Raw genomic sequence first — 26,890 nt, forward strand, 5'->3', positions numbered from 1 at the left:
TACCATTGCCTTCTCTTGACTCTGACTTCCTGGTAGCACCACCTCTGCTCTCAGCTAAACCACAATTTCTAATCCTACTTTTTTGGTGGCTGCTAAAGCTGCAAAATTCAGTTTAATATAAACTTGCTACTTGCATTTCTGTACTGCTTTAGTATTGTAGCTTGCATGTAAAATATAGATACTGATGATCCAAGCTACTGACATCACAAGTTCAGTGACTGTGAACTGCTTCTTTTCCTGTAATTTGTTTTCTTACTACATGCCCCATTAATTTCATATATTCCTACAGATTATAAGAATTCTTATAAGGTAACCACTGTGAATTTCTAAACAGTTGCATTTAACCATAAACTGAGCTTTTGACCCAATTGTTATTCCTATTATGCTTCCACATGCCACGAACTCTGCAGTCCATGAAGTTGTTAGTTACATACAAAGAGTTCATTTATATTAAGGTTCCTCTTCCTAATGACTTTTGTTCAGCAAGCACCTAGATCACAACTTGTCTGCCTGTATTGAGCTTATACAATAGTTAAAGCCATTCTTTTCCCTTTTCAAATATACATTCAGTTTTCCACACAAAGCTGTTATCATTTGGGTTGTTTCAGACAAGCCATGACTTTTAAAAATTATTTGAATGTGATTTTTGTATATAGAAAAGATTAAATATTTTGTTTCAGGCTTTAAATAGCAAGCAGAAGATTTAATGAATCTTTAAATATGCAGTAGAAAGAATCAGGAGATTTTACTCTAGGTATACTTAATCCAAAATACAATTTCATATTTTTTAGTCACATTGGGAAGATTAAACTCTGACATTCCTTGCTTCACTTGCCCATTAAAAGTCAAATAACTCTCATGCCCTGTCTTAGGTCTGGCTAGGATGGAGTTAACTTTCTTCATTGCAACCTGTATAATGCCCTGCTTTTCAGTTATGGCTGAAACAGTGCTATTAACTTGTCAGTATTTTGACTGTTGCTGAACAGTGCTTGTGCAGTGTGAAGTCTTTCACAGTTGGTTGGTTGGTTTGTTTGTTTTTCCCAGTTTGCCCCTTCCACTGCTTCCCCAGCCCCAATCAGTAGGTTCAGGGTGGGCAAGAGGTTGGGAGGGGACACAGCTGGGACAGCTGACCCAGACTGACCACTGTTCCACACCATGACATCGTGCTTGGCAAAAGAAGCTCAGAGAAAGGGGGAGGAAGAGGAGATGTTTGTGGTTATGGTGCTTGTATTCCCAAATAACCATTACACCACGTGCTGAGGCACTGCTTTCTAGGAACTGGCTAAACATCTGCCAGGGAAGCAGTGAAAGAACTTGTCTTCTTGCTTTGCTTGCATGCATAGCTTTTGCTTTCTCTGCTAGACAGTCATTATCTCAATCCATGAGTTGTCACACCTTCCTTCTGATTTCTCCCTCTCCTGTGGGAGAGGGGAGAGAGCGAGAGGCTGGGGGGTTGGCTGGAGTCAAAACTTCCTTCTGGCCCTCCCCAATAGCAGACTTCTTGCCTCTTGGGACTATTAGCTATCTTTACACCAGAAAGAGTAGTCTTTGCCAAAAAAAGCAAATTAATCTTCCAAAGTGAGTCTTTCTAGATTTAGTTTAGTGTAACTTTTGCAAGGCAAGTCTACGATATACATTGTAAACCTTGGTATATTTTTGATAAAGCACATCCAATGCTGTCAACTTGATACAGTTTTTTTTCAAAAATAACATGGTAAAATTCAGGTGAAAATGCAGTTGTTTTCTGACTTAAGGATACCTTTAAGAAGAAAGTATGTATAGTGCTTTTTGGTCCTCAGGTGAAAGCGTTGAGGAAAATGCAAGTGTTGTTGTCAAGCTCCTTATTCGACGGCCTGAGTGCTTTGGACCAGACCTTAGGGGAGAAGGAGGAAATGGTTTGCTGGCAGCTATGCAGGAAGCTATCAGGATCTCAGAGAATCCTGCTCGTGACCTTCCCTTCCAGGCATATAAAAGAGAGGGGTAAGTAAATGTGAATGCGTGTTTGACAAATGATGATTTAATAGCTGGGTTAATCATGCTTGCAATATGTGGATAATAGGCCCTGTTGCTCAAGACATTATACAAACATAGAGCATTAGAGATTCACATCTACAAGAAGTTGGCATATGGAATTCATAAAGCACGAGCTAGATAAAAGTGGAGTAAGAGTTACAGAAGAGAAGAAGCCTGAGGGGCGAAGCAAAGGAGAAGGTTATTGCAGAATGAAGCTAAGGTGAAGTGAAAGAGATATAGTAGAAGGTCAGTTATTACTGTTCAATTGTGTGCTTACTATAGGGATAAAACACCGTAATCGGGTGGCAGAAGCAATTAGTATACCTGGTTAATAGTGCCTGGGTCATGGATCTAGCTCCAGAGAGGAGCTGTAAACTTACATTACCAAAAATGCTCACTGGTATTGTTTACCTTTTAGAGATGATGATGAGGAGGAGGAGGAAGAGGAGATTGTGCACATGGGCAATGCAATCATGTCATTTTACTCAGCTCTCATAGATTTACTCGGACGCTGTGCACCAGAAATGCATGTAAGTTCATTTTGTCACTTGCTTAGAAAATGTAGGAGATTTGTAAACAGAACTGTACATGTCTAACTAAACTGTTCTGTATTCAAAGGCTTCTTCTCATCAGAAGGTGGACTTCATTGCATTTCTCACTGTATCTGTGCAGATGTGGTTCCCTGCAAGCTATTTTATAAGGAATCACAATCTTGATTCCTTATGTTTTGGGGTTTTTTTTTATCATTTTGAGAATTTTTGTATGACTATGGAATCAAAGCAGTGGTGCACTTTTATACTACCAATGAAGTTTCAGAAACTGACCCTTTTCTGTTCTCTAGAAAGCCATAAAAAATAGTTTTCATAAGAATTTTATACAGAACTGCTTTTGTGTGCACTGATGAAATACAATATCTACACCACATGAATACTTGGAAAAATGTAAAATAACTGCTTTGACTATAATGCCTGTAATAGCCACATGCAAGGTTTGGTTTTAGTTAGACTGACTTCTGCTTGTCAATATTAAAAATTCTTTAGTAGCATAAATCCATCTGAAAATTCAATATGTATCTCAATACAACAAGAAGCAAGGAATCTAGCTTATAGCGTTCCCTGCTTACTATTACCAAAGCTATTAACTTTATTAGCTGTAAAGGTGTATGCAGCTGTCTTGTTGCCAGAGAGCGCGTCCTCACATTAATAAAATTACTGGAATAGATTTTCAGAGACACAGGTTGTGAACACCTGATTTCTGCTAGAAGTTGAAGTGGTCATCTTGTTGTTAATGCCTTTTGAATTTTTTGCTGTATAGAAAAACAGAAAAACATGTAGATACATCAGACAGGTTTGCAGCTATTCAGAGTATAAAGAGGCGAGCTCAAAACCTGGCACTGTAGGTTCTGTAAGTAACATGAGTCTCCCAGAAATTTTAAGTTCCATCACTTTGAATTAGGAACCTTATCCATGTGGGGTATTTTTTGTGGTACTGAGAATTTAGAATATTGTGAAATTATTGATATAATATCAAAATTTGGACAAATTCAAAAGTAGGATCACCTGAAAATTTGCAGCTCCACTAGAGCGCTGGGATAAATTGAATTTCTGTGCATTTTTTTCCAGTATTTGAAAAAAAAAATCATATTAATATCAGTACATTGAGGAAATTTTTCTTATGTCCTTTGGTACTAAATTCCTTAATTGATAAACTTTTTCTTAACAGCTCATTCAAAGTGGAAAAGGGGAAGCTATTCGAATCAGGTCAATCCTTCGATCTCTAGTACCAACTGAAGATTTGGTTGGGATTATAAGTATACCACTAAAGCTGTCAACAGTTAACAAAGGTAACTTCAATACTTCTACTAGACCTGTTCATCTTTTTATAAAAGCCTTCTGGCACATAAGACTTCAGTCTAAAACAGCAGTTTTGTTAGAATTGAATACAAGCAGAGAACTGTTCTTCAGATTTTAATTAGAAATGTATCAATGAGAGCTGCTCAAGTAGAATAGATACTTATTCCTATGGAGCAGAGAATGTAAGAACATAAATACTTCACAGGATCACACTAATGGGCCATCCATCCCAGTATTTTGTCTCCAGCAGTGGCTGTAGGGATGCTGTCTTTCTAGATAGAATGTGTAGGCTTGGACTTAGTACCTTTGTACTTCCACATCACCCAGTCATTTGTTTAGAAAGATTAGAGAGTACCTCCCTGTCCAACAGTATATTTCTGGACTTAGTGTCCAAGAATGTATCTGACTACTTTGGAATAATGTCTGTACACACATACTCCTGTAGCAGTAAGTTCCAGAACTTCACTATTTGCTACATAAAGAAGCATTTAAAGCAGTGGGGTTTCTGGTTGGTTGTTTGTTTTTGTTGTGTTTTTTTAATTTACGCTTTGCTTCCTAATTGTAATTAAAACCCTTGAATTGTAGCATTTTGGGATTTGGCGTATAGCAGTTCAGTCACTTTTTCAGCTACATTAACCATTTTCTGAATCTCCATTATATTCTTTCTCAGCCCTTATTTTGCCAAATTGAACGATCTCAGCCTCTCGCAGTCTCTCATCGTAACTACTCCATTTCCTGAATCATTTTAGTTGCCCTTCTGTGTACCTTCACTATCTCTGTTCTGCAGTCCTGATATTCTGCAGCCCAACATCTGTGGGGTGTACATAAGACATGAGCAGGTTGTATGGATAATGTGAGCACAGAATAGTTTGGTTTATGTATTAATTTTCTATCTTATATAGCATCAAAATTATGCCCTCTCTCATATTCTGAATAACCCTTTCTCATGGTGCCAAATATCTTTTTGACTTACTTGGTTGCTGCTATACATAGAGCTGATGGTTTCACAGAATTTCAGTGCCTCAGGATCTCTCTGTAAAGTCAGTTCCAAGCTCAGCATCATGTAGGCCTGTCTTATTTTTCTGCAGCTTAGAGTTGTCTGCATTGAAGTGCATCTGTCTTTACTTTGCCCACTCAGTTTTCATAGAATCACAGAATGTTAGGGACTGGAAGGGACCTCGAAGGATCATCTAGTCCAATCCCCTGCTGGAGCAGGAACACTTAGGTGAGGTTACACAGGAGTGTGTCCAGGTGAGTTTTGAATGTCTCCAGAGTAGGAGACTCCACAACCCCCCTGGGCAGCCTGTTCCAGTGTTCTGTCACCCTCACTGTGAAGAAGTTTCTTCTCATATTTCAGTGGAACCTCCTGTGTTCCAGTTTGTACCCATTGCCCCTTGTCCTATCATTGGTTGTTACTGAGAAGAGCCGGGCTCCATCCTTGTGACATATTTATAAACGTTAATGAGGTCACCTCTGAGTTTCCTCTTCTCCAAACTAGAGAGACCCAGCTCCCTTAGCCTTTCCTCATAAGGGAGATGTTCCACTCCCTTAATCATCTTCGTGGCTCTACGCTGGACTCTCTCCAGCAGTTCCCTGTCCATCTTGAACTGAAGGGCCCAGAACTGGACACAATATTCCAGATGTGGTCTCACCAGGGCAGAGTAGAAGGGGAGGAGAACCTCTCTCGACCTACTAACCACACCTCTTCTAATACACTTCAGGACGCCATTGGCCTTCTTGGTCACAAGGGCACAGTGCTGGCTCATGGTCATCCTGCTGTCCACCAGGACCCTTTCCCCTACGCTGCTCTCCAACAGGTCATTCCCCAACTTATACTGGAACCTGAGGTTATTCCTGCCCAGATGCAATACTCTACACTTTCCCTTGTTATATTTCATTAAATTTTTCCCTGCCCAACTCTCCAGCCTGTCCAGGTCTCGCTGGATGGCAGCACAGATGAGTTTTGTTAGTGTTTTAACCATACAGAAGAATGTAGTGTTGTATAAAGACCTTTAGGCTCCTTTGTTTGCTTCATTTTCCAGGTCATTGATGACCCAGGATAGACCCCTCTTTGTCCTTTCCTGAGTAAGACATTGCACATGTGCATTGCGTTTTAATTGCTTTTGCTGTTTCTTGGAACTGTGCTATTTATTTCTTCCCTGGAATTTTCAGAGGAAGTGAAAACCAGACATATTTGCTTTGGGATTGTCCTCATCTGAAGAAGGTGCTCCTCCACACCTATTGTCTTCTCCCTAATTTCTAAGCATAGTGTTGCAGTCTGACCCCTACTGTTCAATCCTAGAAGCCTGATTTCTTTTTTATTAAGGTGTGGGTGATTTCTGTACGTGTCCATTTTGTCCCAAAAGAATTCACCCTTTTATAATCAATCTAACTAAATTCTTCTTCTCTATACCACAATCTCACCCATCCTTTGAGACTTGAGATCTCTGCCTTACTCCTACAGGGTCCTCCCGTACAGACAAGTTATCGTGGAATCCATCATGAAGCCACACAGCTTAGTGCCTAATACAGCAGTCTCTCACCTCCACTATCTGCTTCTTCATATCCTTGGAGACCCTGTCTACTTCAGGAGAATCCTATGTGCAGTGGGACATACATAGAGGAGAGGAGTTGTTCTTCTCTTGAGAGATTAGCTCCTCCCTTCCCAGACAGATACACTCCTTCCCAAAGACTTATGTCCTCCTCAGTACCTCAGGGGTTGCCACTGTGGAGTTGAGGCTGTGCTACTGTGTTGCTGTAGGACCTATTAATTTCTCTTGCTACTCTGATCCATTCTCACCTCTGAGGAATGAGACTACTCTCTGAAGACCCAAACACTGTGTACTGTGTGTACGTATAGAAAACCTGAACCCGTGGCCTGGCATGGACCTGCTACTCTCTCTGCATCAAACTCCACAGATCCCTGTCTGTGCCTGGAAGACTACCTGTCACCGAGGTCAAAATTGAGTTTTTCCAGTGGAACTAACACACTTCCTGTTAAAAGGAAGTCAGCGAAGACTCTTGAGTGTGCACACTCAGCACTGCCTACACTCTGGAACTTAAAAATAATTCAAAGTCAGAGTTCAGAGTGCAGAAGTGTATTAATGATAGTGTTCTAACTTGTTATGCAACTGCTGAGTCTTTCCTGTTAAGCAGTAAATGTGGTTATGCAAGGGCGGATTTATTTCCACAAAATAACGTCCAAGATAACCATACAAACTGAAATTTTCTCTAAAGCATAAATTCAACAGAGTATGAGGTTTATATGGCATATGATCTCCATGTTTCCTATTAATTTCTCCATGTTCCATGGGCTATAAACTCCCAGCCCTTTTCTTCCAGGGCAAAATAACTTCATCCTCATTCATCTGCTTCTGTTGTCCTTTCTGTTTCACAAGAATTGTCTATTTCCCTTTACAGTTAGAGATGGCTTCTCTGTTACACAGTTAATTTCTGTATTATTGTTGTCTTCCCCTTGAATTCCATGTTCTTTCTAGTCTAGTTTACATGAGACAAAAATTAAAATTCTTAACTTTCTTTGACTTCACAGTTACTACATATATTTAATATTTGTAGTAATCTTTATCTTTAATTTTACCATATAAACGTTCTCTGTAACAGTAATGAAACAACTAGAGTACTTTACCATTCATTCTTAAGTTTTCATTAAAGAGTGAAAGATTGATAAATTACAAAATAATAGGGTTTTAAAATAATAAAAACTTAGTATTTTTTTTCAGCATACAAGAAAACTGAACAAGAATATAATTTTCATTGAACATGTGATTTTTACACATTAAATGTAATTATAGTGTCTTTCTTTGTCTTGGTGTTTCTTTTTTTTGTCTGTTATCTACTATTAAAAATTGCGTTATATATTTGTGTAGATGGCACAGTAAATGAGCCAGACATGTCTGCAAATTTCTGTCCTGATCATAAAGCACCCATGGTACTCTTCTTGGACCGTGTCTATGGTATTAAGGACCAAAGCTTCCTCCTTCACCTACTGGAAGTTGGATTTTTACCAGATTTAAGGGCTTCTGCCTCTTTGGATACAGTAAGTATTTTGCTGTGGAGTTCAGGTGCAGTGGCTGGATATAGTGGCTTTGTCAGTGTAAGAAGTGGAATTTCAAATCAAAACAGCCTTATGGCATAAGCTTGCTGTAAGCACAAACACTAATAATTCAGTTATTATTGATTTATAGTGCTTAACTCTGGTCATAAACATTCAGTTCCACCTTATGAAGCAGCAGTGTAATATAGTTTGAAAGCTTTTAATATAGTTTTACAGTAATTATACAGTAAGTACACTGGATATACTGCAATAGGCCTAATGATTACTTTAATTTCATGTGTGCTTTTGAGAATAACACTGAAAAATCATCTATGTGTTGGTATGAAGAAATTAAGGGAGATGAAAGGTACTACCTAATGTTTCGTGTTTTTTGCTAATCTGTTCAAAGAAAGAAGCTGCATATTCTTTTTTGTTCCTATTATTTCAGAGTTCAGTGGGACAAAAGATAGGAGATAATGACTGACTTGAATTTTCTCCAGCTAAAAAACCCTAGCTTTTGTCCTCATGTGTGTAATGGGAATATCATATTAGCACCAAGCTGTTAAGGTGACCTAAGGACTATTTCATTATTATCTTGTATAGATTTCATATTTAGTAACCTTTACTCCGTATGACACTAACAGTCATTTACTACTTCATACAGGTTTCTCTGAGTACCACAGAGGCAGCTCTCGCACTAAATAGATACATTTGCTCAGCTGTGTTTCCGTTACTCAAAAGATGTGCTCCCCTCTTTTCTGGAACAGAGCATCACGCCTCTCTGGTTGACTCCATGCTTCACACAATATACAGGTTATCCAAGGGACGATCCCTGACAAAAGCACAAAGAGACACTATTGAAGACTGTCTGCTTGCTATCTGCCAGTATGTATGATACCTGTGTACGAATTGCTTTCTTTTGTGCAGTATATGTATCTTAATAATTTCTTTGTGTATAACGTAGAACTAAGATTATTCTTGCAGGAAATAAATGCCCAGAATGTATGATATGATTTGGTAGAGGGGTGGAGTGGAGGAGGTGTTGTTGTTTGTTTGTTTGTTTGTTTTTCCCTAAGAGAAAATACATTTGATTTTTACATTACGGGTACTGCATTATAAAGCTGTTATGTTGATATGAGCTTTATGGTGATACAGGATAAATTCTGATTATTTATAAAAACAAAACCTCAGAAATTACTAAAAATGTTTTGGCAAATCTGACACTGAATATTTGTTGGAGATTTAATGGATCAACCTGTTTGTAATTCTGATTGTGGTTTGAAGAACCTTAGCTGTAATGGGGGGGTCAGGGAAGAGAGAGAGAGAGAAAAACTACCCCCCGCTCTCTAAATCCTAAACCCGATCCTCAAACCAAATGGAGCACTGAAGTTATATCAGGAATTGAAATGCAAATTTGCCAACTGAATCGTAATTCTTGACCTTTGTCATAAACTGTAGTGTTACTTGGTTGTGCAATGAACTGTGAAATTAGCAATGCAATGTGCCTTTTCTGTTTGTGCATAGCACTGGACCCCTGCCAAAAAGAGGATATAGTAGAAATGGAAAAGATTTGGAAAAGCCTAGCAAGAGGGATCAACATAAGAAATAACTTTGCTTCTTTGGAACAACTTAGTAGACCAGGAATCAGCCTGAAAAAGTGACGACTGAGAGAGATATGAAAGGAGCATTTTTACATTGATTTTGAGTCCATAGATCATTCAAATTAAGTAGCTAGAAAAAAAGAGCTGGGTAATTTATTCAGTCTTCCAATAGATATTTATTTCTTATGAGAATAATCATGAATGTATTTCCCAGATCAGTTTCAGTTATGAGTGTTTTGTTGCCTTTTAGCGTCATATTAGAAACCATTCTGTTAGGATAATATTATTTTTCTTTTTCTTAGATTTTTCCCTCCATATTCTGAAAAACATGTAGCACCCTTCCCTCTGCTGTGATGTGCCACAATCCTGTGTGTTGTCTATTCACTTAAAAGAATCCCGAAGTAGCACATGTTCTGTGCTTTATCCTTCTGTATGTAGATGAGGCATAGTGAGATTCCTTAAGCACCTACCATTGGTTTTTCAAAATACTTTTAATGAGTGATTTGAATGCCATATGCAAATTGATTTCAATTTTTATTTCATTTTACTGGACTGTATGAATTTTACTAAGAACTTTTTTTTTTTTTTTTTTTTTTTTTTTTTTTTTTAATTACAGCCACTTACGTCCCTCTATGCTACAACAGCTGTTGAGAAGGCTAGTTTTTGATGTGCCCCTACTCAATGAATACTGTAAAATGCCTCTTAAGGTAAATGCTTTACTTTCTGTATATGCATTCAGCGCAAAACTTACTTCACAATAATCTGTCATTGTCATGTTTTTAAAAACAGAACAGGAGGGGGTGGAGCAATGTAAAGTGACCTCTGAATTGAAAATACTGTTATTGTCTTTCGAACTGGATATAATGATTACAGTTTTTGTGAAATCGTACCTAATGCAAACAGTACAGAGTTGATGATGAGATTTTGTTCAGTGAACTGTTGACATTTTCACTGCTTCAGCAAAAGAGTATTTGAACGTATCAAATTAAAAGTCAGCATTATCTTGATATTTCTTCTTCTGCTCTATACAACTATAATAACTCTTTGTAGGATGCATTGCCCAGGACTAAATTTTGAGCGAAGTCTGCAGAGAATATCATACAGGGAACATAATTCACCTTTTATTTTTGAGCAATCTTTAACTGAAGTCTTATCTGTCTTCTTGTTCTGTAAAAAGAGAATTACAATTGTGAGATGATAAATAACTTTTCTTTAGAATTTTTCTGTCAGGTTTGTGTACTGTTCCTATTGGAATAAAAGGGGCCGATCTTAGGTCTGCAGAACTGGAATTCTGTCATACTCTAAAACAGAGCTGCCAGATTCACAGACATATTCGGGAGCATCAGTAATTTTGGAGCAAAACTGTGGTAAAGGGGGAGTGTTTGATTTGGGGTTTTTATTGTTATTTTTCCTTCTTAAACAAAAATGCAGGAAAAATCAAAATGCCAGGATTTGAGTTTGATTTTATGAGAAATTTAAGAATTTCCCATGGGATAGGAATTTTTAGTTTTAAAGAATTCAGAAAAAAATTGAAATTATGTGGAAAGTGCACCAATAATCATGTAGTCTAGCTCTTTAACTGGTGTATGACAGATTGTCTGTACAGTAGTTCTTTCCATAGGTTTTTCCAGAGATGTGGAGGCACAGCTAAAAGCGGTATAGTGCAGGTGTCTTTTGCAATGTTTTCAACAGTACTGAGGCCATCAACTACAAATGACAGAAGTAAAATCAATTTGAATTGGTAAAACTTTTTACCAAAATCTATAATGTCCTGTTTTATTCCAATTTCATTCTATTTTTATTCTGTGAGCTAACCTGTACTGAAATGGTAAGAATCCTGAAATTTTATAATTTTGCTACTCACCGTCATCACTGAGAATCCCACAGCAGCTGTTGGGGCTTTATACTTTCACAGCATGGGCTCTATTGTTCTCCCAAAGAGAAAAAAGATCATTTTTATGAGCTGTTAGAAATGAAGAGACAGAAATAAATCATGATACTCATGTAATTGTTTAAAGAAATACTGGTAATTCAAACTTCACTAACTGGTATGTTATTTTGTTAAATATTGACGTTTTATGTGCATTTTTATTTTCTTGAAAATCTAGCTTCTCACAAATCACTATGAGCAGTGCTGGAAATATTATTGTCTGCCTTCAGGAATGGGAAGCTGTGGAATTGCAACAGAGGAAGAATTACATTTAACTGAAAAACTTTTCTGGGGAATATTTGATTCTTTGTCTCATAAGGTAAGAACTGCAATTCACATTACAGTATGGGATGACTAAAAATAGTATTACAATGATAATTTGCCATGCCAAGTGCAGAAAGTTCTTATTTCAACAATTTTTCACATAATATACAAGATATGGCAATGAATGCTTTTGATGAAGTAACTTTCTAATGAAAAATTGAATGCTGAATCTTGAAAGATTTTCTCCAAAGTAATGAAATGTCAAATCTTTGTCTTGATATACCTGTATAACTTGACACTAATAATGAGGCAGATTGCTTGCAGCACTAATAAGTCAGTGTTGTCTCCTATCTTAACTCTACTCAACTTTTTTAAAATGTCGTTTTACTGGTATAAAATTAATGTTAAGAAATGTGTGTATATACTTGTCAAATTGTTGGTGTATGTACAGTAAATTAATATTGTCTGGTTTCAAACATACACTTGTATTTTGTTAGTTTTCTGGTTATCGCCCATCTTAAGAAAAACTATGCAACATTGTTAGAAATAAGCATTTTTTCCATTTTCCTGTTTCAAAGTATGCTCTTTGGATTTTTTCACTTACTCATTTTTTCTCTGAGTAATATAAAGTTACATTTCTAATAGGAGAAATGCCTTACTGAATAAATACTTTTTGAACTTGATTGGGCTCAAAAATCAGGTTTTCACTGTGGTACCATGACAAATTGTTTCATTGCATCTCACTGAATTTATCTTCCAGTTATAATCAACAAATTTAGATTATTGTTCTCTAGGCATTCTGATTTGTAATATGGAAATCAACATGATCTCTGCGTTATCCTAAAATGGCTTTTAAAGTCTTACTTGTGTTTTATTTTAGTGACATTTACCCAGTGACATTTACTCTTCCTGCTGTCACAAGTGCAAAGAGTGTCAGGAGGGCCTGACACAATGAAATGTTTCCAATTAGTGCATCTTTGCTTTTTACAGATAAATGAAGATGATATGTTTCTGCTAATATTCTGCCCTCTATAACAGCATTTTCATTTTTCTGTAAATGGTTATTAGTCCAATGAGACTTGTGCAAATCTGCTGAGATGCAGTGTTCTCTATTGTCCTGTATTGTACTGAAATATTTACAGGTTTGATGTTTTCATGGCTTCCGGCTGTTTAGAGGAAGCAAGTTACTCTGTAATCCCACTTTTGTTTGTGCCATTAACACTAAAGACTGTTGCAACAAAACTAGAGGAAGTTGGAGCCTCAAAATTTTAGGCATTGTTTTTGCTGTGATATAAACATATAATTTTATCAGCAAGTCTTTTCAATAGACCTTAAAATCGTTCTTCAGCATTTTCTTGACACGAAGTGGTCATTCAGATTAATAGATGCATGCAGCTTTTCTATTTCCGATGGTGAAGCACAAGAAATATTTTGCAGTGTAAATTTTTTTTTCCCTATACATGCTTGATTGCTGCCTGTTTCATAACACCAAAAAGATGCCTATGCTGAATAAAACTGTATTCAATAATTAGAATAGCATCAAACTCTTGCACTGTAGTGTTCATCAGTAGATCTTAGAAAACTTTAAAGCTGTATCATTATGCCCGTGTTACAGATGGGGAATCTGAAAGATAGATAAATGTCTTTTTTTTTTTCCTAAGCATACTAAGAATATTGCTTGAGAGCTGGAAGGAGAACCTTGGCCCACAGTGATCTGTTGCTACTTCCTCCAGCACAATTTTTTTTACAATCTAGTGTGCAATAATTGACCTTGAACATGTTACATGGCAAGTTACTAAGAATAGAGTCTTCAAATGTAACTCTACCTTATATTTTTATATATCAAGTACTTCTGTGTTGTCTCCATAGATTAAATGAGTAGAAGAACAAATGTGCTAGTTCACCTCTTAGCAGGACCATTTTGAAAAATAATGAACTGATGTTGCTACAGTAAAACACGATTTTATGTAACTAGTATGATTTTAACTGAAATAGATCAGGTGAAAAGATGGAGAAATGGCAATAGCTTCTGCAGTGAAGATAGGAATTAGTCACTTTAGAACTATGACAGTATTTTATAGATGTCTGTGCTTCTATAACTAGGCAAAGAACACTTGACCCTTTCTGTGTAGACCTTAACAGCCCAAAGAAAGCTTAAGAGTCATACTTGTATATACCTATACAAGTGTCAGCACACTCTCATGTTAATTTGAGTAATCTTAAAAATGTATCAATTTGATATATTTGGTAGATGTCATGCAGCAATAATTTTCCTCTGTGCTTAATTTTTAAATGTCTTTTACTGTTTGTTTGCATCTTCTAATATTTGTACTCATGGCTGCTTGGTTTTCACTAACATTTTGCATGTTTTTCTGTTGGATTTTCCAACCAGTTCCTATCTCTCCTGCAGAAGTATGATCCAGAGCTCTTTCGAATGGCTTTGCCTTGTCTAAGTGCTATAGCTGGTGCCTTGCCCCCTGATTATTTAGATACACGAATTAGGTCAACTTTGGAAAAGCAAACGTCAGTGGATCCAGAAGGAAATTTTGATCCCAAACCTGTCAACACAGCAAAGTGAGTCATATAAATCATAGTGATTCATATTCTTCTCAGAACTGTACAGATGTTAAATATTTCCACATTATATCTGCAGAACACATAGTAATTTCTATACTTATCGTGTACCCCATTACCTAATAGTTCAAATGTTTGTGACATATAAACCTGTAATCCATTTGATACTATCATTATTTAGAATGTACTTATGACAAATAGTATAAGATCATCAAAATCTGGCAAGTGATTCATTTGGCCTATTGCCCAGTTTTTATAAAATCCTCACTTGGTTTTGAGAATTGATCTGTAGCAACCCAATATGGTAAAATAAGGAGATCAGGTGTGAAGATTTAATAGAGACTTGACCTTCCTAGTAATCTTGTGCTTTTAAAGTATAGATGTCTAACACTTCTGTATTCAAGAGCTGAGGATCACTAGTTGATTCCTGCTATTAAATTCTCACCCCTCTGTCATTATGTAATGTAAAACATTCATACTAGTATTATCCTGTGTTAGGAATTACCAAGAAAAATACCTGTAGGCATTTCTTCTAAAGAAAATGAAATAGAAAAGCCAAATGTTCGGCCTTCATCTGGCCATGAAGCATTTTGATTAGTGCTATATTGTACTGACATTTTTTTCATAAATCAGACCACAGTAACTCATGATTGAATGACCATACTCCCCTTTGTTTATAGCCTTGTACTTCCTGAAAAGTTGGAGTATATTGTCAGCAAGTATGCTGAACATTCCCACGACAAATGGGCCTTTGATAAGGTAAGAATTATTTTTAAGACTGGCAACTGTCATAAAAGGTCTAGTAAATGATACTTGGGGTGAACACTGAAAGGAAAACTGTGCAGTTTAACTGATAGGCCTTTGTCCAGAGTGCATTAATGTAGCATATTTCTTTAGGAATATGTGGAAGAAACCTTTTTCTCAAGAAAATGCATTGAAATTTATAAGTGGACAGAATTTATTAGGACAAAGATCTGAGGGGAATGGGGAAGGGGCACCTTTTTTTAAGTAAGAATATATAGATCTTAGCTTAATTTTGCCTGGTTTTTGACTGGGAGTCAGAGATTCAATTTTACTCTAGCAGCTCTGTGATCTAAGAGAGTACTTGGAAAGTCTAATGTCCTTTTTTATTTCAGAAAATGTAGTTATAGCTTTTCTTTTTAGCTTTAAGAAGGCTGTTATGTATTTATTTCCCCTGTGATTTCCCAAGTGCTCTGCCATTGTGTTGTGTTTCTGTTTCACTACATCAAAATAGCTACAAGACAATATATGCTAAATGATGTTCAATATTTTTAATATACACTTAAACGTTTAATAAAGACCTTGTCATTGTTACATTTTGCAAACAGATTTTAATGTCAATAAATATAACTTTTATAGTTAAATTTGAGCCAGGTGAAGTTTGATGGAATTTTTGCAGTTTTTGATAACCATGTTGGAACTTTTTGGATATGAGTAACTTGTTCAATGCAAGTATGAATTTTAAACTTCTTTCATTGAAGGAAAAAAATAGAAACAGAGTTAAGTAATTTAATATAACAATTAATGACAGAATAATAGCCATTTTGCAGAACAGTTATGTGGAAATAATTCTGTTCTTATGTGGGGCTACATATGCAAATTTGTGGAGAAAGGTATACGTATATATGGATATGTAAATATACGCACATTAATCTCAAACCATTAATTTCAGTTAATATTGTTTAAGGTAAAGGATTCTTTAAAGTTAGAGACATTTTTTTTACCTTAGCCAGTATCGTCTTAATCCATGTGAAAGGGGCCAATGTATATTAGACTCAGAACTGGTTGCGTGAGATCTGCTGCTCATAGATGGCATCTGATCTGTCTGGGCCAATCTGTTTTGGTGTATCCACAGATGTATGTGTGCTCTTTTAACAGAAACTTCTGTGGCACTGAGTAGCTGTTGGAGTGGATTAGCAGTTCAATGTGACCAACTAAACTGGCCAGTTTGTCACTACTCAACTGTATTGTTGTTCTCGTCTTATTTCAGTATATTTATTTTTTTTCAGACTAATAGTGGATGGAAATATGGTGTTTCACTGGATGAAAATATGAAGACTCATCCATTAATAAGACCTTTCAAAACTCTAACTGAAAAGGTAATAGATGAAAATTCAGTGGCTTTAATACAAAGTAGGTTGTAGATTGTTTTATGTACTTTTATAAATCCATTTCAAATATATGTTACAAAAGTAAGAGAGAGAGACTAGAATACTTACAGTTAAGAACAGGAACATCTATATGCTAAAGTGGTTGTTTAGTTAATCTTGCACAAAGTCTTGCATAATTTGTTTCCGTTAGGTAGCCTTCATAGACCTGGGTCAGTTTGTATTCAAAGTATCAATAGCAGAGGGTTTTCAGGCCTTCGTGGATGAGGAGTGACTGGCAGCAACACATGGGTTTTAGACAAAAGCATAGTTTGGTATATCTGAAGGCAATTTTGTCTTCAAGAAAGATTGTAAAAAATATTTGAAGAAAGCGTAGGAGATGCTTCAGTTGAAAATGGGGAAAAATATTTAAACTATTGTGAGAACATTTTTTAACTTTAATTTCTTGACTAGGCATTAGTATCTTCTAGTTGTCAGAACAGTGAACTGAATTTGCATTCTATTACGTATTTTTGCAATGATTCATTGGGTGACTCAAGTAAGTCAGTTACATTTGTCCCTCTTTACCACGCTTTTCCTGTTCAGAAAACGGAAATTGCAAAAATCAAGAGGGATTCAAAGGGTTTAATTTCCCAAGGCTTGCAAATTGCTTTGAAATCTTTGGAGAGGAGCTGAAAAATTGTTGGTTGAGTTGTCAAAGAGAATTTTCTGAATTGTCTCAGATTAGAAGTTTTGAACCTAAAAATCAAGTCTTTCCATGAAACTGTCATAAACTTTTTATTCATGGTAAAAACAGAAATACTTTTATTAGGTTGATTTGAGAATTCTTAATATGACATACTCGGAATTTTCTTTGCCATAACTTTTCAGATTTTCTATAGCACCTTTACTTTTCAAAGGATTGTTGGCTCTTCCCTAAATTTTTATCGATTGCAGTATTTATATGAAGAGAGATATAAATCAGTTCTGTATCTGTGAATGGATACAAATACAGGAAGAGTAAAAATAGGCCTTGTGTGCTGATGTATTCAAATGTACATACCTGCCTAACTAATTTCATAGCACTTGTAAGTGCCATAAGTTTTTTATTATTTTGGACTGGAGGGATCAATGAATAAGTTTCCAGATACCAGTTACATTACTGCTCCAGAGCTCACTTGAGTGGCGTTTGTAACACATATCCCAGCAATAAATGCCACTAAAAATTGAACCAAAAGAAATGTAAGTATTTTAAAGCTTCTTTCTTATATAAAAAGAACAATATTGTATCTTCAGATATAATATACAAATTTTATTTACTTTTGTGGCATGTGGCAGTTTATAAAGAAGGAAAGATTATTTTTGTTGAGTTTTAGCTACCTGCTAAATACAGAGAAATTTTTCACTATTTTCTTCAAAGGAAAAGGAAATTTATCGTTGGCCTGCCAGAGAGTCACTGAAAACCATGTTAGCCATGGGATGGAGCCTAGAAAGGACCAAGGAAGTAGGAGAAGCATTAATACATCAACGTGAAAATGAAAAGCTCCGCAGCATATCTCAGTCTAGCCAGGTAAGGTGGAATTGCTTAAATTTAGAAAGCAGAAGGCTTGTTTGTTAATATACCAAGAAAAGCACAAAATTATGTTACTTTTATATTCTTTTTAATGAAAATAAAATTTTAATGTTGGAGTTCTGAGATTGGAAGTTATGCCACTATAATAAAAAACATTGTAGTAACACTGAAAAGGGGATTGCAAAAAGACAACAACTTTTAAGATGTCAGAGACTGCATGTATTTCATTTTCTCAGAAGACCTGAAGCAAGTTTTGATATAGTCATTGAAAGAATACATGGCAGAGTATTTAAAGCCCTTTATTTTATAATAAGTAAATGTAGTAATTTTATTTTTTTTTTGGTCAAAAAGAAGAGCCTGAAATGGGCTTTTTTCAAGATTATAATTACGACTGAAAAATAAGGTTGTGCGTTGAATACCTTTTGTTCAATCTACAGGCAAAATTTGCAGGTTGCTTTATAGTACCTAGCATTTTGATGAGATAGACTGGGTTTTTATTTGTTTTGGGTTGTTTTGTTCTGTTTTGTTTTTTGGAGGTTTTTTTAGCATGTTGTTACTGCTGCTAAATATGTCTGTGTTTTGGAGGGGGGAAACCTGTTCAAAACTACAACAAGTGTTGAGGAATTTTTTCTGTATTCCTTGAGGTGAATTAAACACACATTTGTGCTGGAACATAGCAAGATTTAATGAACAGTATGTGTGCCTTAAGCAGTTCTGCAAGGAGTGTGCAAAGATGTATCATGAACTGATTCTTTCTATACCCTTGCAGCAGCACTCATCCTGTAAGCATCAGCATCAGGCATCTTAAGCCTCTGTTGGCTTCCTTCTACAGCACTAGTTTTGTTTACTAAAAGTGGCCCCTGAGCACTCTGTTACACGACAGTACTTCAGTATTTCTTAACTCTTCAGCAAACTTCACTCCCTTGCAGGGTGTTCTTCTGTCTCCGGTGTCTCTGCTTCCAGCCAGTGAAGCCTTTGCTGCAGTTGGGCCTTCTTGCCCAAAAAAATGCATGATAAAGACATGACTGAGTAGAGTATTTCAGCCCATGTTTAACTTCAGTACATGATTGAAATGGACAATTTATATGTGACCGCTCACATTTAACATGTGCCAAATAGTTTTGTTGCACTGGAGCTTTCACATTTCAGACATATAAAGGCTGCATAAATATATCATACTTCTCCTTTTTCTTAGTCTGTAAATTCCACAAGAAAATAACCTATTTTAATTTTTGTCGTGATGCCTTGTCTTTAGTATATGGTACATTCAGGCTGTTGCCACACTGTTCTGTCATGTTTTGAAGGCATATCTTGTATGCCTCATGACTGGTCTCCTCTCTTGGGCTGAAAAGCATAGTTCTTAGCAGCTTACCATCTGTTGTGAATAGAGAGATATAACTGTCTGCAGAAACCCCCATATTGTCGCATCAGCAGATGCATTCTGTTAATGACCCTGTGTGTCTTCAGCACATTGCGAAACAAAATGCAAACAGTTTCTACAAGTTTAAAAAGGTAAATTATGTTACTCTAATGAGATCAACAATGAAGATGTTGTAGCTGAGTATTTTATTCTGTTATCTGGAATACTTTTATCTGAAAATAATTCTCTTTTTCTTTTTCCCCCACAGGGAAATGGGTATAGTCCAATGCCACTTGATCTCTCTAATGTGGTGCTTTCTAGGGAGCTTCAGGTTTGTATTTGTGTTTTGCATATGTCTTGAAAAGAATTAATAGATTTAGGGGTTTTATTATTTATGAGTGAGTTTTGTCAGGTTTTACTAGTGTATTTGTGACTGTGGATATGATATACTGTTATTGAAAGGTGCATGCCATACTATTCACAAATTTAAAGAAGGATTTCTACTGTTTAGCCCATGGGCGCTTCCTGAGTTCCTAAAAAAGTTATCATCAATCTAGGGAAGGGGCTGTAAACAACACGTGATATATGTGTGTCCTTTGTCTGTGCTGACTTCAAAGAACAGCTGAATGTAGAAATGGCACTGTGATGTTTCTTTCAAAAAAAAGGGTAGACTTTAGTCATAACTTTAAAATTATGTAGAACTACAGAATCTTTAATTGTCACCTTTTAATTTTGCATCTTGTTTTTTTTGATGATAATGTAGGGAATGGTAGAGGTAATGGCAGAAAACTACCATAATATATGGGCCAAAAAGAAGAAAATGGAGTTAGAAAGCAAAGGTAAGAGAGAATCCTGTGAACCACATTAAAAAGACAAGGAAAATGAGGGAGAAGAAACAGTCTGAAAGAAGTCTGTAAGACAATCAAAATGGAATGGTTCCTTTTTGTACTTGAAGCAAAATAAGTCTTACAGTAGAAAAATTTACATTTCTTTCAACTTACTAAAGGTGGAGGTAGTCATCCTTTATTGGTGCCTTATGACACGTTGACAGCCAAGGAGAAATCACGGGATCGTGAAAAGGCACAAGAGCTGTTTAAATTCCTTCAAGTCAATGGTATAATCGTATCTCGGTAAGTAACATGTTTTTTTGCAATACTTTCTTACATTCAGTACAGAAACCATGATGATTTTCCTTATCCCACTTCAGTCTGTTAGTTATAAACATAATTACCACTTGGCATATCTTCTGTAAATCATAGTCCTTGTCATTTTTATGTTCAGAAAGACCCTTCTGATATAGTGTAGACAGGTAACATTTTTAGTAAGTATGTGATTTAGTAAATACAAAATACAACAGTGGAGTAATTAAACAAGCAGATGATTCAAAACTTCTAAGTCATTAGCCAGCAATGTCAGTAAGGATCAAGGGCAAATAAATCTGAGGTCTGATATTGAAACACATCTATGAAAAAGTAAGTTTTAATCCAGTTTCTGAGAAAAATCTTGGTTAGAGTTCTGTGAAGCAGTAAGAAAAAGTGGGTATTTTGTGGGCATTTCAGCCTTAACTTCTGCTCAAGTGAAAATGCAGACTTCATTAGTTGTACTCTAACTTGAATTGCTATCTCTGAAAGTAAGCTGGCCTGTGGGGACTTAAACAATCGAAGAAATTAAAATAATTTATTATACTGTATTTTTGGCTTTCTACGATGGCATTGTGAGTTAATACACTATAACTATGATATTTTATTGTGTGTGCAACACTGAAGCACATATGAAACTGCAATTTTGCTGGCATGAAGCATTTTTTGTAAACTAAACTGTAAACATGAAGAACTTTTTCCGTACGTGCATAGAGTCAGATCTTACAAAATTCCCTCCTGTCACATATGTAGGCTCTTAGCCTGAAACTGAAACGTAGGTGTGCCACCAAACATTTTTATATTCTCCATAATTGCTTTAGAGCTATTGAATAAGAAAAGCAGGTTTAGTTCCTGCAAATGAATAGTTTTTTGAAATACCAAAGGAATTGCTCAAATAAGAGTTTTAATATCTCTTTGTAGCTGCAGCTCTTCGGGTTAGGAAGACAATGTTTTCGGTGTTAACTAATGGGACAGGTCAACTTGATAAAGCCTGTTCAAACTCTTTATGGGGCATGGGCAGAGAGTTTGCAGTAATTGTCTATATCAGGACGAATCAAGAGCATCCTCTTTTCAGAGTTTTCTTCAGATGAATATGTGCATATATTAATTATACATAAAATCTTTTGAAGTACTGATTGCAATTTTCACATTTCCAGAGTGTCATTCTTAAAAATGTTGGACTAATCATTAAAACATGGAAATTCTTTATAACTGGAAATGTATAGGCGGCACAGTGTGTTTGCTTTGCATATACCATCTGCCTATGTTTTGATTGTTACTCCTCCTTCTTTGTTAAGAACGCTTTTGAAGTACTTTTGGGTGTTTATGAGGTATAGATAAATCTCTCAGGCCTTACTCAAGTATATGTTAGAAACAACATGGTATTTTGTTAAGCATCTTAAGCCTCTACAAATTCTTTTGTTGTTGTCTTTATTATTTAACAGAATTACCTATGTCTTTCAATATTTAGGAAAGTACATGTAATCACTTTGCAACCACAGCTTAATATACACACAAAAAGAGGATATTTACAGTGGTCTCACTGAAAATATAGATAAATACTTAGTTGTATTACCCTCTCTGAGGGTGAGGCAACAGGAGACACTTGTCAGCCATACATAGCTGTTAATACATACCAAATCATTTGATTACACATGTGATATATTGATTAATAGAAGGTGTATAAATGTATAGGAACTAGGAGTCTTCAAACAGTTCTGTTTTTTTTTTTTCAAATTAAACTCTGAGATGGAAAGTTAGTCCTTTTATGTGTATGTATAAAATGGGATTGGAAAGTATTCTTTAGCTCCTGATTCTCTTCCCCCGACCACAACTGTTCCTTTCCTCTTACCCATGTTCCATCGTGGTCAGGAACATACACTTCAGAATTAGGTGGTTTTGTTGTTAAAATTTCTCTTGCGATCAGCCTTCTCCCACAGAATCAGTTTTTTCCTGGAATACACTGCATAGATGTTTTTCAAATTTTAGTCTGATCTTCCATTTATTCTCTTTAATGTACTCCTACACCAGTGCTAAGGAACCTCAGGATAAGTGATCATTTCCTCCATACCACAACAGTGAGTCCAGCAACTTTCCTGCTTTCTTGTTCCTTTCATGCTTTTGCCTCAGTGCCACAAACCACCACTTCCTCACTTCTTCTCTACTTCTGACATGCTGTTCAACCCCTCTGTCATCTCTACATCTCCTTCAGTCAGGTCATTTAATTGATAAAGGGTAGTCTTCCTATCTACTACTATTTGAAGAGTCTGAACAGAAGTGAAGTAGCCATTATATGTAACCAGAGGTTTCCCTTAATGTTACACTATTACTTCCTCACTTGGCAAGCCAGTTAGATGTCCTGGATGCAGGCTGTCATCTATCAACTGAAAATCTCAAGAATGGTCTAGACTTCCTAATGTTGGAATAAAGAGACTATGGAGAAGTTGCAAACTAAACAGATGTACAAGAAAACCTCAAGGAAACAATGAAGAAAGAATTAATTACCTGTAAAAACGTATGTTTAAAATCAATTAATTAAAAATCTGTAGAGTTATGTGACTCCAAAGAGAAAAAGAAAAAAAAAGCCTCATTCATGTCCTAGGTGACAGGACAGAATGCATCTTCAGCAATTTTGTGGAATGAACCCTTAGCAATAAATTGGAGTTTGGCTGCCTTTCAGAGTATCTCTGATGGGCTGAAGAAATGGGCTGACAGAACTCTTGTGAGGTTGATGCAAAGTCCTATACCTGGGGTGGAATAACCCCAGGAATAGGGAAATTGAGCCTGGCAGCATCTATGCAGAAAAGCGCTTTGAATTGTGCAAGTGGAAGGTGAATCAGGACTGTGTTCTTGTGATGGTGAAGGCTGACTGCATACTAGGCCATGTCATCTGCAGGTTGATGGAGGTGGCTTCTTTTCCCCTTCCATTTTGCAATTGTGAGACTGTATTAGGAGTACATTGTCCAGTTTTTGGTTCACCATTGCTAAGGAAGACATTGACAAAAGAGTTAATTAAGTAGAGGACCACCAAGATGCTTTTGGGATTGGCATGCATGTTATGCCAGGAGAGGCTCCAAAGAGAGGCTAGATTTTTTTTTTTTTTCAGTACTGAAACAGGTGATTACAATGGGATTTTACCACTGTCTTCAAGTACTTTATGCAAGGTTATAGAGATGATGAAGTCAAACACTGTCTCCTCAAAAGTAGCAAGTTACTACAAGGCAAATTCCAGTTAGATATATGAAAATATTTCACCCTTATTTTTTCACAGTGAGGGTGGTCAAACACTATAGTAGGCTCTCCAGAGTCATTATGAGATTTCGATCCTTGAAGATACTCAGTACATTATTGGACAAGGTTCTGAACAACCTGATCTAACTTTGGATTTGGCTTTGCTTTGAGATGGGACTTGGATCAGATGACTTTCAGAGGTTCCTTCCAACTTAAATTTTGTTGTGATCCTAAAGAATTTTAGAATTTCAGTGAGGTAGGTTTCATTTGTAGCTAAAATAAAACCTACTTTTTAAAATCTAGGCACAGCCAACTACCCATTTTTTCTTCCTCTTTAATATCTTCCACGCAGCAGTCATGATTTTGGTAATGCATTTGTCGCAAAGAATAAATAATACGTGACTCTTTAGAAAGTGTCACATACTGTTGAAATTTTTCAAATATTTTGAATAGTATAGTAGCTTGCTCCTTGCGTTTATGTTCCCATTGAGTAGCTTAAGTCACTTGGACTTCAGTCTTCCATAAAATTCAAGGACTAAAATGAAGTTTTATAGTGAATAATGAAATGAAGTATAGTGCTTAGACTGATTTTGTAAAGTTGTAATTGCTGACCTCCTAAACACTTTAATCTGCCAGCAACAGAAATTGAGTGGCCAATGTGTTGCTTTGTTAGATTCAAATGTACCATGGCTTCATTTGTGCAATAAGATAACTCTCTAAAGTTCTTACACTATAAGTCATATATTTTGGATACTTTATCCAAAGTTATTATAGCTCTTAGAGAAACATGATCTGATTTTAACATTACTTACTTTGTAGTTGACAGCTAAGAGTTGCTATGGAAGGTCATTTTCTCCTTCTTCTGAAAATATACCATAATTAAAAGATACAAAGGAATGGAATGATTCATAGTACTGTGATCATTTGTACTACTGTCGTCATCAACGCTATTTATCTTAATGCTTTATAAAACAGGGGTCTGAATGACATGGAGTTGGATGCTTCATCCATGGAAAAGAGGTTTGCCTTTAAGTTTCTGAAGAAAATTTTAAAATACGTTGATTCTGCTCAAGAGTTTATTGCACATTTGGGTAAGCTGTGGATTTTACTTGGAAAATAATTAAAATTGTTGATATTTGAATATCGGAGTTGGTATGTTTAAATTTGTAGTGATCTCTTTTTCTGTTGCTTTAAGAAACTTAAATTCTGTCTTTAAATTTGCAAATTGAACCTTGGACATCTGTAATTAGCAAAACTATTTCTGTTATTTTATTTATGTTTCAGAAGAACTAAGTTTGCAAAGCTATATAAAAGAGCTATTATGTTATTTATTATTAGGCAACTTCTTATTTGTGTCTGCCTTGATTGTACCCTTGCAGAAGCCATTGTAACCAGTGGAAAAACTGAAAAATCTCCGCATGACCAAGAAATAAAATTCTTTGCCAAAGTGAGTGAGTTAGTATTTCAAGCCATGATGCACATGTGCGTGTACATTACATGATACAGAACATGGAAATTTGTAATGTTAGATTGCTTCCCAGGTAATATAAAGATATCTTTCCCATTTTTTTCATGGTAAGTAATCAATTAAATGTTGTTAACAAATATTTCAAAATATCTTCAAAAGTATTTCAATAAATTTGCTGGATTCTTGTATTTCAAAATATTTCAATATATCTGCTTAAACTTGAGAAGGAACATAGAAATTAAAAGGCAAATTATTTATTACATGAACTAAAATACTCTTACTTAACACATATTATTTCTGAAAATTTTTGCCTCTATATTGTCTGAAGTGCATAGTATCATTTAATTAGAATGAAGAAGTACTCCTGTGGTTAATGATGTCATACACACTTGTGTACCTAATAAGAACAATGTTGTCAATAATCAGATTTGAAGTAAGGAACATTTAGGATTTCATTTAGGATCTTAAAAAAATTTTAAAAAGCACTCTCCATCTCTCCCTTCATATCTCTAGTGGACAGTTATGTAAATAGTAGAGAGGAAGGATGCTCTTAGTTTAGTGATCACTGTTGAATGTGAGAAGAATAAGTTTGCAGTATCAGATCCAAAACAGATAGATCTGTGTAACTCAGTTTATTATTTATGTCACTTTAAAGTAAAATTGTAAGACTTATGTTTTTAATTTATGTTCCTGAAACAAGAAAATACAACTGTTAGAGAACTTCTAAAATTCTTTGAATGAGCTTTGACCAATCAGAGCATTGTTGCTACATTTATTATTGTGCTCTGTCAAAAATACATTTTTTTATCTGTATTTCTTAGGTTCTTTTACCATTAGTCGATCAGTACTTTACAAATCACTGCCTCTACTTCCTGTCTTCTCCAACAAAAACACTTAGTAGCAGTGGATATGCATCAAATAAAGAAAAGGAGATGGTAGCAAGGTAAGTAGAAAATTAAGGTATACACAGGAGGGTTCTATATAGACAATTAAAGGTCTCTTCTTAGGTTAAAGAGGAAGATAGTTCAAAAGCTCAGTTTCCTCAGATGGGAACTGAATAGTTTATTCTGTATCAGAATGGCAGTGAGTGAACAGAAATCCTCACTTTAGTTTGTTTTTTTTTTTTTTCTTTAATATAAATTAATTCTTTAATATAGAATTAATATAGTATTCTTAATTAATTAATATTAGTGTCCGTTAACATATAATTAAATAATTGAGTATACATACTAATTGTATATATTACATTATATAATTGTGGATTATAACATCAAAAACATTAAATTATTCTCAGAGCAATGGAACTAATAATACTTAGTTTCTGATGGGTTTGTGTTTCATTGTTGATGGTAGTTTCTGTTTGAAACTCATCCCACTGTCAGGTCTTTTAAATGGTCTCAAATTAAAATTTTCAGATATCAAAAAATGGGAAAGTACCATGGTGCAGCATTTTAGGGGTAATTATGGATTCTTCCTTCTCTACAAAATCACTTCTGCCCCTGCACAACAAATTGCTGGAATTTAATAATATTTAGACAACTGTACTGTTTCAGATTTGGTTGGAATCAACCATTTGACTCAAATTTATTCCAGAAAACTCAATTAAATAGATACAGTTGCCTTTTAATTTATCATGTGTTGCCTTTGCAAAAAAGATTAATTTCATTTTCTGCAATTAATGTTTAAAAATTAATATTTAATTTGTTTTTAATTATGACTGTC

The 26,890-nt window shown here is 35.5% G+C and overlaps 1 protein-coding gene across 8 annotated transcripts in view; it reads left to right on the plus strand.

Moving 5' to 3' along the window:
• The window catches only part of RYR3 (ryanodine receptor 3), a 243,915-nt gene that overhangs the window by 148,902 nt on the left and 68,123 nt on the right, over positions 1–26,890 (plus strand). For 5 of the 8 annotated variants that reach the window (XM_065064236.1, XM_065064235.1, XM_065064238.1 and 2 more), the window contains exons 44-60: positions 1,800–1,980; positions 2,432–2,543; positions 3,736–3,856; positions 7,754–7,923; positions 8,585–8,805; positions 10,138–10,228; positions 11,630–11,770; positions 14,108–14,289; positions 14,970–15,048; positions 16,320–16,409; positions 17,818–17,967; positions 19,599–19,661; positions 20,094–20,169; positions 20,337–20,460; positions 24,676–24,791; positions 25,080–25,147; positions 25,990–26,111. In XM_065064236.1, the coding sequence (XP_064920308.1) occupies positions 1,800–1,980; positions 2,432–2,543; positions 3,736–3,856; positions 7,754–7,923; positions 8,585–8,805; positions 10,138–10,228; positions 11,630–11,770; positions 14,108–14,289; positions 14,970–15,048; positions 16,320–16,409; positions 17,818–17,967; positions 19,599–19,661; positions 20,094–20,169; positions 20,337–20,460; positions 24,676–24,791; positions 25,080–25,147; positions 25,990–26,111 (2,107 nt within the window). The remainder of the gene's footprint in view (positions 1–1,799; positions 1,981–2,431; positions 2,544–3,735; positions 3,857–7,753; positions 7,924–8,584; positions 8,806–10,137; positions 10,229–11,629; positions 11,771–14,107; positions 14,290–14,969; positions 15,049–16,319; positions 16,410–17,817; positions 17,968–19,598; positions 19,662–20,093; positions 20,170–20,336; positions 20,461–24,675; positions 24,792–25,079; positions 25,148–25,989; positions 26,112–26,890) is intronic. The other 3 variants (XM_065064240.1, XM_065064242.1, XM_065064241.1) reach the window with 1 other exon arrangement.

Source organism: Columba livia, chromosome 5 (genome assembly GCF_036013475.1).
Source record: "Columba livia isolate bColLiv1 breed racing homer chromosome 5, bColLiv1.pat.W.v2, whole genome shotgun sequence".
In the NCBI taxonomy this organism is placed as follows: Eukaryota; Metazoa; Chordata; class Aves; order Columbiformes; family Columbidae; genus Columba; species Columba livia.